This window comes from Melitaea cinxia, chromosome 28 (assembly GCF_905220565.1).
Source record: "Melitaea cinxia chromosome 28, ilMelCinx1.1, whole genome shotgun sequence".
Lineage (NCBI taxonomy): Eukaryota > Metazoa > Arthropoda > Insecta > Lepidoptera > Nymphalidae > Melitaea > Melitaea cinxia.
Window position 1 is genome coordinate 3287041 of NC_059421.1, and position 13787 is coordinate 3300827.

The window sequence follows — 13787 nt, forward strand, 5'->3', positions numbered from 1 at the left end:
GTAGTATTATTTAGCTGTGATCTTCTGTAACTGACTGACGCCGTGTTGGCGCAACGGTCACAGCCATGGATTGTACCTGTTGCGCTGGCGGTTGTGGGTTCGATCCCCGCACATGACTAACATTTGTATTGGCCGTATAGGTGTTTGCCGTGGTCTGGGTGTTTGTGCAGTCCTTGTGGGTCTCCCCACCGTGCCTCGAAGAGCACGTTAAGCCGTCGATCCCGGTTGTTATCATGTACACCTGATAGCGATCGTTACTCAGAGTAGGGAATATATCCGCCAACCCACATTGGAGCAGCGTGGTGGATTAAGCTCTGATCCTTCTCCTATATGGGGAAAGAGGCCTATGCCCAGTAGTGGGATATTACAGGCTGAAGCGTGATCACTAAGAAGGGACAAACAAATTTGTTGTTCATTTTAGATTACCGTATCCAAAACCATTGGATACACAACTGGACGGTTTTCAAAAACTACTCGTTTTAAAATGTCTAAGACCAGACAAGCTTGTTCCTGGACTACAGGTGAGTAATCCGACGTAAAAAGTATTCTAAAGCCCTAGATGTTATATAAATATGAAGTTTGATTTGTATATTCATTACCGTTTAGACTCAAATCAAATCATTAATTTCTTTTGTCGAGGTTTTCCAAGTTCTAAATCACTTTTGAATTGTTATTTTACAAATTAAAATAAAATTAGTAGTTGACAATGATGTTGACCAATTAATTTATCTAAGATCCTAAAATTTCCTAGTATAATAAATATTCCACAAAGAAAATACGAGTGCAAATTACAAACGCATTTCTATAAGTTTCAAAATTCGATATTTTAAAATAATCATGTAAAAATAGTACGAAATGAAAGAGTTGGCGTCACCTATTCATTAAATGAATATAGTGAGGATAAAAAAGAAAAAAAAAAATTAAATATATTTTTGTATCCGATGTAGTGCTGCTGGGTGTAGAATGTATTAATGTAGGTCACTTATCGGAAGCTGGCACGTTCACAATCCTCGACGCAGTCTATAAAAAAGAAAATGTTCTTTATTTAAATATATTCTAGTTCGAAAAAATAAAAATAAATTTCTTTTGACGAATAAAAAATAAAACAAAAAGAAATGTAATATATTGTGGACTGGCCATATAAAAAAAGATTGATTGTTCAAGATACATTAGATTATATATTATTCAAACCTGTCGTGTTATCAATTATGGCAACGTCCTGGAAATCCTTATTGTGTGACATATCCTGGCAACGTTACACATTATGGTCGTCGCTTATAATAAGATTTATTTATTTACTACAATATTGTAAGCATGACATTTGATAGGTCACAGTACTGTACAGTACTGTGACGTCACACCGTTTCGTATACGTAATACAAGCTCAATGTATGTATGGGTAGCGTGGGTTTTGATAAATTTACCTATAATAACGTATTTTACTGTACTGCTGTAGTGGTTATTGTAGTTGCCTTAATACTATAGTAGTGGTATTTGTACAAACTTGTATCTGTTCTGGCTAGATATTCAAGTTCTTATCGTAGCACCCTGATAACGATTGTTACTCATAGTAGGGAAATTATCCGCCAAATTGCAGGTGCTCGTAATAGAGGATAAAACTGTAAGACTTCTCGTACATTTTATCTAGCAGAGGACATAGCTATACAAGCATAGAATACAGGTTAATTCGGTAAATTTTCCTTGATTTTTATTTAGGACTACGTAGTGGCCGGTTTAGGAGCAAGATTCGTAGAGCCTCAGCCAGCAGACCTAGCTGCTTTGTACGCTGAATCTGACCCTCTAGCACCGATTATATTCGTATTGTCGACTGGTACTGATCCTGCTGCAGGTAAGGAACTAATAATATTAACTAGAGCCTGGTTCCTATATTCAGAAAACGGTTTGTTTTCCTACACACCATTAAGCTTAGAACATGTCTCGTTTGAATTTTAAGGGTTCGTAAGAAAGTTAACGTTGTTCTTAATATAGCAAGTGGACCAGTCGACATACGTTGGTTCGACTACGGTGTGATTCATCATCATCATCATTACAGCCTATACAGTCCACTGCTGGACATAGGCCTCCACAAGTTCACGCCAAAAATAACGTGAACTCATGTGTGTTGCCTATAGTCACCACGCTGGGCAGGCGGGTTGGTGACCGCAGTACTGGCTTTGTCGCACCGAAGACGCTGCTGCCCGTCTTCGGCCTGTGTATTTCAAAGCCAGCAGTTGGATGGTTACCCCGCCATCGGTCGGCTTCTTAAGTTCCAAGGTGGTTGTGGAACCTTGTTATCCCTTAGTCGCCTCTTACGACACCCACGGGAAGAGAGAGGGTGGCTAAATTCTTTAGTGCCGTAGCCACATAGCTCTAGCCAATTAAGCTATGGAATGATATCAATTTTTGATATGATATTCAAAAATGTTTAGAATTCCTAATGTGTGGCTAACACAAAAAGCTTAATTGGCTAGAACGCCGACACGGTCAGTCGAAGACGCAGGTTCGAACCCCGCTGGAGCGGTCAATTTTTGATATGATATTCAAAAATTTTTAGAAAATAATTTATTTTTGCTAATATAGTACTTTAACACACTAAAATATACTAAAACCTTTAAAAATAGTGAACTAATACTTGAATATATTTTCAACTATGTGTACCCTGCGCGCGTCTCTACGCTTTTTTATTATTATTTTTTGGTTGTACCAACTCAGAAACCTTTATAGTGCAAAACACTTTGTTGAAGTTGTTGAAGATAATGACATGATCAAATGCATAGTTTACGATTCTATGAAGGACATACAGACAAACATTCATTTTCATATATATAGATATATATTGTTAGTTTGATATGATCCCTGAAATCGATTAACTATTTATTTCTGTTTTCTTCGTTATTAAATAAAGACTTTTTATGATCAGGCCCTTATTAAGACACTTTTCAGATCTGCTTAAGTTTGCCGATAAAATGAAAATGGGGAAACGTTTCGAGAGTATATCGTTGGGTCAGGGGCAGGGACCCATAGCGGAAGCAATGATGAAAGTTGGCTGTGACTTTGGTAATTGGGTATTTTTCCAGGTAAGGGTTTCCAGTTACCTTACAGTTATGATAACTTCAAATTATTATTTATACCAGCTGATACTTGGAAGGGACGCAGGCATGTTTTTTTATTAGTGTCTTTTATTTATGTTATAATAACTGTGTGGTGTCCGTTTGCGTACATTTCTTAGTAAAATAAAAATCGTTATTTTTAAACTTGTTCGGGACAGACCAAGGGTCTTGGAACACATAATTTTAAAGATTTAATTGAAATTCATCCGGTAGTTCTTCGTTCGTATGATGCGTCCACAATAGCAGATCTTATAAATGTATGATATGAAATTAATAGTCACATTATTTCAAAGTAATTTTAAAAACTTTGCGACATGACCATGCGACTTAGTTACTAATTTTGGTTTTACAAAGAGAATATCAATGTAATGTTAGTTATGATTGTTGTCGATTCCAACAAAATTATTGTAATCCTGCAAATTTTCCGTTTCCAAATTCAAAAGGGAAACGTCCGTTTAAATCCCAATGATGGCGATCCATTTTAAGCACTTTGTGTGACAGATGTGACGTGTACGTGGCGCGCATGATTATTAGAAAATTGGCTATTTGTGTTTAGGCCTGTAATAAAATTATGTTATGTGAGGTTTTCATTGTGATTGATGCTTTTATTTTTAAAATTTTCTACTTTATTTAATGGGATTACGGTTACCATATTATATTATTTAAGGTTGTCGTTTATACCACTGAATTTAGATTTAATAAAATTTATATATGTTCATTGGCAGTTTTCAGATTATCAGTTGAATTAATAATTGCTCTTATACAGCGTGACATAATATATATTTCTTTCTGGATTTGTTCTTTGGTCTTGTAATATGGTCACTGTGGTTTGCATAGCTTAAAATCAATGGTTTAGTGATTATCGTCTAATGAGAAGTCCAAACACTTGAAGAGATCAATTGAGTATATAGCGTGGTAGATTGAAACAAACTTTCTCCTATCTGAAGGAGATCTTTAGCTTATCTAGTATATTTACAGGCTGCTTAAATTTAGCTCCGTAAAAGTTACCAATTTTTTTATTCGTAGAATTGTCATCTGTCTCCGTCGTGGATGCCAGTATTAGAACTCAATGTGGAACAGATCATGCCAGAAGTGGTTCACAAAGACTTTCGACTTTGGCTTACCTCTACACCTTCACCTTTCTTCCCAGTAGCATTGTTGCAGAATGGTAATATTTTATTTCATACTCTGTTATCCTTACATCTGTAAATATTAATAAATACAGATTCTAAACTACACGATCAAATTTAGTGAACTAAAATTTTAATAAATTTATTCCATATATGAAATGAAACGAAATGAAAATATTAAAGGTGGTCGCCATAGGACGATTATATAAACTTAACGAACTTTAAAAAAAAATACATTCACAAAAAAAAGTTAAGGTAGCAAAAATTTCGATCAAAAAATTTACCTAAACATAAGGTGCATTACAAACTTAAACACGCATCCTTAGTTACAATAATTATTGAACACTAAATCCTAATATCTCTGTAGACATTACCTTCCTATTTATATACATTATATTCTCGGCTTTATTCAATACTAGCTGTGCCTATGACTTCGACAGACAGACAAAAATTATAAAAAATGTTATTTTGATATATGTACCATGTATATGGATGTACCATATGCATTTAGTAAAAAGCGGTTCTTTTAATATTACAAACAGAAAGTTCAATTTTATTAATTTGTATAGATAACAATAAATAAATTAGAGAGAAGCAGGGCGAGAGAAAAAAGTTGGAGAAAAAACACTCGGTACTCATCCAAAATTTAAATTGATATGCAAGACAAACGCTGCGTGGCTACGGCATCAAAGAATATAGCCACCCCCTCTCTTCCCGTGGGTGTTGTAAGAGGCGACTAAGGGATAGCATAGTTCCACTACCACCTTGGAATTTATAAAGACGATCGATGGCGGGATAACCATCCAACTGCTGGCTTTGAAAACAAGCCTAAGACGGGGCAACAGCGTCTTCGGTGCGACAAAGCCAGCCCTGCGGTCACCAACCCGCCTGCCCAGCGCGGTGACTATGGGCAACACACATGAGTTCACGCCATATTTGGTGCGAACTTGTGGAGGTCTATGTCTAGCAGTGGACTGCAATAGGCTGAAATGATGATGATGATGATGATGATGCCAGACAAATGAGTAAAAGACAAACAGTATCACCATAAAATGATCAGGACAAGCATGAGATAGCCACCCGTGTGTACCGAAATAACCACATGCCACCTGCTCACAATATTTGTAATTATTTTTATTGATAGAGCGGGTCATAGACATAGCGCTGGTCGAGCTTTATTCAATCTCATACCTTTTTAAACTAAGGTATTGCCCTTAGTAATATTATAAATACGAAAGTAAATAATTTGTCTGTCTAAGATATCTTTGTATAATTTAGACCTAGACTAGACTCTGGAAACAGACCAAGGCACCAACCTTATTTACTGAAAGTAATTATTCTGGTAAAGCTGGTTTCCTACAAATCGTATAATATTAAATATTAAAACTATAATTGAAAAATTAGATTGAAATGTGACAATCATTTCAGGATATAAAATGACAGTAGAGCCTCCAAGAGGTATCAAAGCAAACTTATTGAAGGCTTATATGAATCAGGTTCCTGATTTTCAAGACTATTTTAATTCGTCTGACGCTAAAGTTCCTAACTTCAAGGTTTGTAGAAGAAATTGAGAATTTTTTTATTAAGGTCATCATCTACAGCAATAATATGTCGAATATTATAATTTCTAAGACAATATACCTACATATTGTTTACATATACTTAGTTAATATCTATCATCAGATAAATAAATTGCATGTTTTATCTAGATTTTTTCTATGAGTAATAATGACCTTTTTGAAAGAAAAATTGATAAGAAATTATCTTACCAAAATATTACTTGGATCAATATTAGTTGTTAGTTTTATCAAAATCTATTCAGTATTTAGAACGTGTTCCGATAGTAAATGTGTAAGTTTATATTTGACTTAACAATGTTTCGGTATAACGGTAAAAGCAAGTCGCATGCACTTGTAGGCATCCTCCTACACATTACATTATTAAATATATAAATATATATACATAATTATATAGTATATACATTTACTACTTTTTTTTGTACTTATATCGATATAATATCGATATATCGATGAATTGGGTATCGACAGCCTTCACGCTCCGCACTAGTTTTAAAACCGGTTTGGCCGGCCCGAGTATTGCGTATGCGCCGGCCGCCCGCGCCCTCCAGTCACGATCCTTCGCTGACGCGAGACGCTTATGCTTTTGCCTATATAAAAATCTTTTGCTTTCGTTTATCTTATATTTTTGTTGGCTTTCTAGTTACAATAAAATCGCTAACCTTATCTGTGTTTGGTACTTTCGTCCGTGCACCTTCTGTGTTCGTATATTTGTAGTGTTGTGTTACCCAATGAACTAAATTTAAATTGTGCTAAATTATCCCGGTGAGTGCATTTAAGAACTATATATTAATCATACTATTACTACACTGGTGACCCCTAATACGAACATGAAGGACGAATTCAGTGACGCAAGCGAGTCGACACCCGGCCGTAGTGATGGGCAAGCATCGAAAACACCTATCGATGTTTTTAAAGTAGGAGTACGAGTGCCACCATTCTGGGCTGAAGAGCCGGAGATCTGGTTCGCTCAGGTCGAAGGTCAATTTGCCATTTCCGGTATAACAAATGATCTGACCAAATTTAATTACGTTATTGGCCACCTCGACAACCAATATTCGAGGGAGGTGAAAGATATCATTATCAAGCCACCGGCGACAGATAAATACGAAAAGCTAAAGTGCGAACTTATAAAGAGACTGTGCGCATCCAACGAAAAAAAGATGAAGCAGCTCCTAATGCATGAAGAGCTCGGGGACCGTAAGCCGTCACAGTTCCTGCGACACCTGCGTGACCTAGCAGGCCCTAACGTCCCAGACGACCTACTTCAGACTATTTGGATAAGTCGCCTGCCTCACGGTGTTCAAACAGTTCTCGCAGGTCAACCAGCTAGAACGTCACTGGAAGATTTGTCAGACTTAGCTGACCGTGTGAACGAGCTTGCTTCGTCAGTTCCGAGGGTTGCAGCCGTTGCAGAGGGCATTCCTAGTTCTGTTATTGCTGACCTTACTAGAGAAGTCGCAGAACTTAGGAAGCAGTTCCAGCAGATGACGTCAGAGAGAAGTAGGAAGCCGCTGCGTAACAGTAGGGGCTCCAGGCGAAACCGTAGCCGTTCTAGACAGCGATCAGACTCCAACTACAGGAAGCACCCATTTTGTTGGTACCACAGTAAATTTGGTGAAAAGGCCCATGACTGCATTCGACCATGCGACTACAAGTCGGGAAACCCCAAGGGCAGTCGATAATGGCGGCTGACGATTGCCCTTCCACGTCTTCAACTGGCCGCCTATTCGTCACCGACCGCGCCTCCAAGATGCAGTTTCTGGTCGACACCGGTAGCGACCTCTGTGTCTACCCGCGGTCGACGCTTCGAGAGCGCCGTGCCCGGACATCTTATACCTTGTGTGCAGCAAATGGCTCTAATATTGCTACATATGGCTACATAACTTTAAATTTAGACCTAAGCTTACGTAGAAATTTTGTTTGGCGTTTTGTAGTAGCTGATGTTACAAAGCCAATTATTGGCGTTGATTTTTTAAACTTCTATGGTCTTATTGTAGATTGTCGCAATAAGCGACTTATAGATAATTTGACATCTGTTTCAGCTATAGCCACTATTGCTAAATGTAAAGATGTGTCGTCAGTGAAGGTCGTGACTGGTGAGACTCGTTATCATAAGATACTTGACGAATTCCCAGAGATAACGCGACCAGCTGGTAAGCATCATATTACACCACACAACACAATACACCACATCCGCACCACACCAGGGCCGCCAGTTGCTACACCCCCCCGTCGCTTAGCCCCAGACAAATTAAAAATCGCCAAAAGAGAGTTCGATGCCATGCTAGCTAGTGGTATAGCTAGGCCCTCGGAGAGTCCTTGGTCATCACCCCTTCATTTGGCGCCGAAGAAAAATAACGGCTGGAGACCATGCGGTGATTATCGCAAATTGAATGCCCGTACCATACCTGACCGGTATCCGATTAGGCACATTCATGACTTTACCCACAATGTTGCAGGCTGTAAAGTTTTTAGTACCTTGGATTTGGAGAAGGCATACAACCAGATACCGGTCAGTCCGGATGACATTCCGAAGACCGCTATTACAACCCCATTCGGGTTGTATGAATTTCCATATATGACGTTCGGTCTTCGCAATGCAGGACAGACATTTCAGCGTTTTGTTGATGAAGTTACTAGGGGCCTCGACTTCGTCTATTCATATTTAGACGATTTCCTCATTTATTCGCGCAGCCAGGGTGAGCACGAGGAGCATTTACGTGCCGTCTTTACACGGCTCAAGGAATACGGTATGTTAGTAAATACTTCGAAGTGTGTTTTCGGCGAAGAGGAGGTAACATTTTTAGGTTATCGTATTTCTGCGAGTGGATGCAAGCCACTGGACTCTAAGGTGCAGGCAGTAAGAGACTTTCCTCTACCCACGAACATCCGGCAGCTTCGAAGATTCCTGGGTATGTTAAATTTTTATAGGAGGTTCCTGCCACGAGCCGCTCAAATCCAGGCTCCACTTCATGCTCTGCTCACGGGTTCAGCTAAGGGTTCTCAGCCAGTTACACTTACTGGTGACAGTTTGGCAGCTTTCAAAGCTTGTAAAGAGAGCTTATCTAACGCAGCGCTTCTAGCCCATCCAGAATGTTCAGCTAAACTCGCGGTAGTAAGTGACGCATCCGATAAAGCTATCGGAGCGGTGCTACAGCAATTTAGAGATGGTGCTTGGGAACCTCTGGCATTCTTTTCGCGAAAACTTACGCCTTCGCAGACGAAATATTCGCCGTATGACAGAGAGTTGCTGGCCGTATATGAAGCCGTCAAATACTTCCGGCATATGCTTGAAGCTAGGCATTTTATTATCTATACAGACCACAAGCCGATCAGTTTCGCATTTCACGAACGAAAGGCAAACTGTTCGCCAAGGCAATATAGATACCTAGATTTTATCTCCCAGTTCACTACGGACATTCGACATATATCTGGGAAAGATAATGTTGTCGCTGACACCTTGTCACGTATTGATGAACTGGCAGCGCCACCGAGCTTCGAGTCATTAGCCGAAAGCCAAACCTCCGATGCAGAGTTGCAAACCCTCTTACAAGGGGGCTCTTCGCTGCAGCTGCAAAAATTGCAGGTACCTGGTAGTCCGGTATCCCTGTACTGCGACGTCAGTACACCGATTACCAGGCCGTACGTGCCAAAGATTCACCGGAGATCGGTTTTTACCAGTCTACATTCCCTGAGCCACCCTGGTGCCAGCGCTTCAGCCAAGTTGGTTTCTGAGCGTTTTGTTTGGCCAGGAATCCGTAAAGACTGCAGGGAGTGGACACGAGCATGTACACAGTGCCAGCGAGCCAAAGTCACCCGTCACGTGACTGCCCCGCTGGGCACTTTTAACTTACCCCGCGCCCGTTTTAAGCATATCCACATCGATTTGGTGGGACCACTACCTTCTTCGTGTGGATATCGCTACTGCCTGACAGCTGTCGATAGGTTTACGCGATGGCCTGAAGTGACACCGATTGCCGATATCACAGCTGAAACGGTTGCAAAGGCATTGCTGTCCACCTGGATAGCTCGGTTTGGTTGTCCGGTGGACATCGTTACAGACCGAGGCACTCAATTCGAATCAGCTCTGTTTAAATGTCTGGCACAACTGACCGGATTTGAGCATAAAAGGACGACAGCTTACCATCCCGCCTGCAATGGCTTAGTCGAGCGCTTCCATAGGCAGCTCAAAGCAGCCATAGTGTGCCACGCAAACGACAGATGGACAGAGTCCCTGCCTTGGGTCTTGCTAGGCGTACGATCTGCATTCAAGCAGGATCTGCAGGCCTCCTCAGCGGAGTTAGTTTATGGAGAACCCCTCAGACTCCCAGGCGAGTTTTTCGTGCCAACTTCTGGTGGTACCACGGACATAGCAGATTTTTCTGCACGGCTCAGAAATTTTGTGCGGAATTTAAGACCCGTTCCATCATCCAATCATGGCAAACCAAGGATATTTGTTTTTAAGGAGCTATCCATGTGTAGTCACGTTTTCCTACGCGAAGACGCACCACGTGGATCCCTACAGCCTGCCTACTCTGGCCCGTACAAAGTCCTTTGCCAAGGGGATAAAGTATTTAAAATACTTTTAAATAATAAAGAAAAAACGGTATCTATCGACCGTCTTAAACCGGCATTTACGTTATCCGATCACGCTGCTGGCGAACCTCCTACTCCCGTAATACGCCCAGATTACGTAACGCGTTACGGGCGTAAAGTTAGATTCCCCGATTTTTATCACCCATGACGGTCTCTGGAGGGGAGTGGTGTAGGCATCCTCCTACACATTACATTATTAAATATATAAATATATATACATAATTATATAGTATATACATTTACTACTTTTTTTTGTACTTATATCGATATAATATCGATATATCGATGAATTGGGTATCGACAGCCTTCACGCTCCGCACTAGTTTTAAAACCGGTTTGGCCGGCCCGAGTATTGCGTATGCGCCGGCCGCCCGCGCCCTCCAGTCACGATCCTTCGCTGACGCGAGACGCTTATGCTTTTGCCTATATAAAAATCTTTTGCTTTCGTTTATCTTATATTTTTGTTGGCTTTCTAGTTACAATAAAATCGCTAACCTTATCTGTGTTTGGTACTTTCGTCCGTGCACCTTCTGTGTTCGTATATTTGTAGTGTTGTGTTACCCAATGAACTAAATTTAAATTGTGCTAAATTATCCCGGTGAGTGCATTTAAGAACTATATATTAATCATACTATTACTACACACTGATGGTCACGGGTTACTCATGGGTTGCTCATGTTAAATTTGTAGTAGGTGTTTGCGTTGTACTTTTGAACATTTCCAATAATTTAATTCTATTGAAAACTGTTTGAGTTTGATTCGTTTATTAAAATGAAATGTAGGCGCAGTGATCATACCTTAATCGTTGGCATTTGACGTAATCTAGACGTGTGTCTGTGTGATTCTATTGAGTAATTTTGGACTCACGACACTTCTGTGTATTCCTGTAAATCATAGTAAGAGCTGTATATTTATCACCATTTTTACTAAAGACATTTGTAATATTATAACTTGTTTCAAGTGGCTCTTGTTCTCGCTGTGTCTCTTCCACGGCGTCGTCCTCGAGCGTCGCAAGTTCGGTCCTCTCGGCTTCAACATCCCCTACGAGTTCACGGATGGAGATCTTCGCATTTGTATCTCACAGCTTCACATGTTCCTCACTGAATACAATGAAGTTCCTTTACGGGTGAGATGGTTTATCGTATTTTGGAATCTTTATCTCGATTATTATTTATTTTAAAGTCTAAATTTAAATTGGATGCTTTGAAATCTTTATCTGAAGCATCATTATTAATGTTATTTTCATCATCGTGATGTACAAATGGTATTGTTTGTGGTGTGTGGTTATAAAGTTCACTTTTTCATTGCATTCTATTGTCCAATTTTTCTTTTCGGTGTTTCTGAAAATTTATTACAATTTTGAGTCAAAAAAATATGCAAAAAAATCTGTTTTAAGACTGGCTTTTACTGTAAGATGCTACAAAGATATTTTTTCATAAAAAAAACAAACAATATTACAAACGTTCAAACAATGTTACAATCTTTTAGAAAGTATAAGATGCGATAAACTGTGCGCTATAGTCAATCATTTTAATGTTAAAAAAATATATTTTGAGAGTAAAAACGAACAACAGTTACTGTGCCATTTAGACATTTTTTCCATCCCAATTATATTTAGATGCTAACGTACACCGCGGGCCACATAAACTACGGCGGTCGCGTGACCGATGACTGGGACCGGCGCTGTCTCTTGTGTTTACTAGCGGACTACTACACTACTGCTGTTCTTAACGATCGATGTGTTTTTGATGAGAGCGGAGCTTATAAACAGGTTTGTCATTAAATTTCAAGTAGCTGGTGACGAGAATATCATAGATGTACATATATCGTCATAAGATCCAAAGGCTTAATTTATGGACAAAAATATTTAGAAAGTGTCAGAAAAAAAAAATTCAAAGAAGGTTGGGCTGTAATGTACTTTGCACAAAAGAACACATGATTTTGGGTAGGAGGGTCTTAAGTCTCATAACATATCACCAAAATCCCCCACAGCGCTTTGTTTGGGTGTTGAAAAGTTGCTTCAAAACATCACGTGATTAATGGACAATCCTTTACGTCGTTTCCGTAATGTAGCAACCATCGTGGTTCACTATCGAAGACTACACCAAGTACATCAGAACGCTGCCGCTCAACGACGACCCCTCGCTGTTCGGTCTCCACAGCAACGCTAACATCAGCTACGCCATGTCGGAGACCAGCGCCTGCATCAGTGAGAACTACTCCATACATCTACTAACACTGACATGCCATGATACTTCCCTTTCTGTGTCTTACACTTTAGTTGGAAATATTGATGGCAACAATACCTAATCTCTAAAGTAGTCCGTACTAACAAAAAAAGTGTACGAGTACTTTATGTACGTAAGAAGTTATACTTCGTTAGCTCCACGTTGCTAACTTCTTCGTTGACTAGCTAACTTCAGGGTGTTGGTTTTTGTGACGGTATGCGCGTAAAAGGAGTATAATTTCAAAAATTTCCAACCCGCGACGAGCCAACGCTATGACAGCTGCGCCAACGCGTCGTCTATCAATCACATTCATATCATCTTAAGTTAATGTAGAATAAGTGAAATACGCATATTGATTTATTGTGTTACCAAATTATTAGCTTTAGTTGATTAGTATAGTCAAAAATCTTATTAATATTAAAATCCTAGTTACACGAGTACAATAAATAAACTTAACAGGTACACTAAGTAACCTGCAACCTAAAGAAGTGAGTGGTGAGGGAGGTCTGACGGCAGAAGAGATGACAGAGAGGGCAGCGAGAGAGATACTGGACGTGCTACCTGACTTGTTGGATCTGAAGTACATCGCCGCTACGTTAGTTGACAAACTAATTTGATGATCATTTAAATTCCACCAGTAAGAAATCTTGTTTATGATTTGTGGTGAGTTGTTCTTTGAAACGAGACCAAAATACTAATTTCTGAGACTTGAAATTTTTCAAGAAATTTTGTAATCTTTTTTACTGAGGAATGGCACAGCATAAATTGTCTTGCTCAAAACCTGGAACACTCAGACTGAGGAAGTACCTTAATGTTGCAGAAAATCACAGCTAAACAAAAAGCATAGCTCTTGAGTAGTGTTTTGATCTTGTGGTGAGTAAGTGGGTCAAAACTCATGTCGTGTGGACAGCGAGGATAGTATTTTATTGTTGTTCAAATACATTCTCAAATTACAAATCATGACTTTGATTTTTTCTTACACTCGGTACGGCATATAAGCGTAGATTTCGCCTGATGGTAAGTGGTAATTTTGGCTTATAGATGCTTGTAATACCAGAAAAATTGCAAGCATGTCGCCGATCCCAAACTTGATCGTCCCCAAGAGCTCTCTACCTTATTTACTACAGGAACACAAGACTATTT

The 13787-nt window shown here is 39.5% G+C and overlaps 1 protein-coding gene across 1 annotated transcript in view; it reads left to right on the plus strand.

Annotated features, from left to right (window-relative positions):
• Positions 1-13787, plus strand: part of LOC123667501 (dynein axonemal heavy chain 1-like) — a 103502-nt gene that overhangs the window by 85884 nt on the left and 3831 nt on the right. The window contains exons 73-81 of the mRNA XM_045601392.1: positions 422-521; positions 1717-1849; positions 2944-3077; positions 4137-4278; positions 5669-5793; positions 11378-11542; positions 12035-12187; positions 12490-12625; positions 13104-13239. Coding sequence (XP_045457348.1) covers positions 422-521; positions 1717-1849; positions 2944-3077; positions 4137-4278; positions 5669-5793; positions 11378-11542; positions 12035-12187; positions 12490-12625; positions 13104-13239 — 1224 coding nt within the window. The remainder of the gene's footprint in view (positions 1-421; positions 522-1716; positions 1850-2943; positions 3078-4136; positions 4279-5668; positions 5794-11377; positions 11543-12034; positions 12188-12489; positions 12626-13103; positions 13240-13787) is intronic.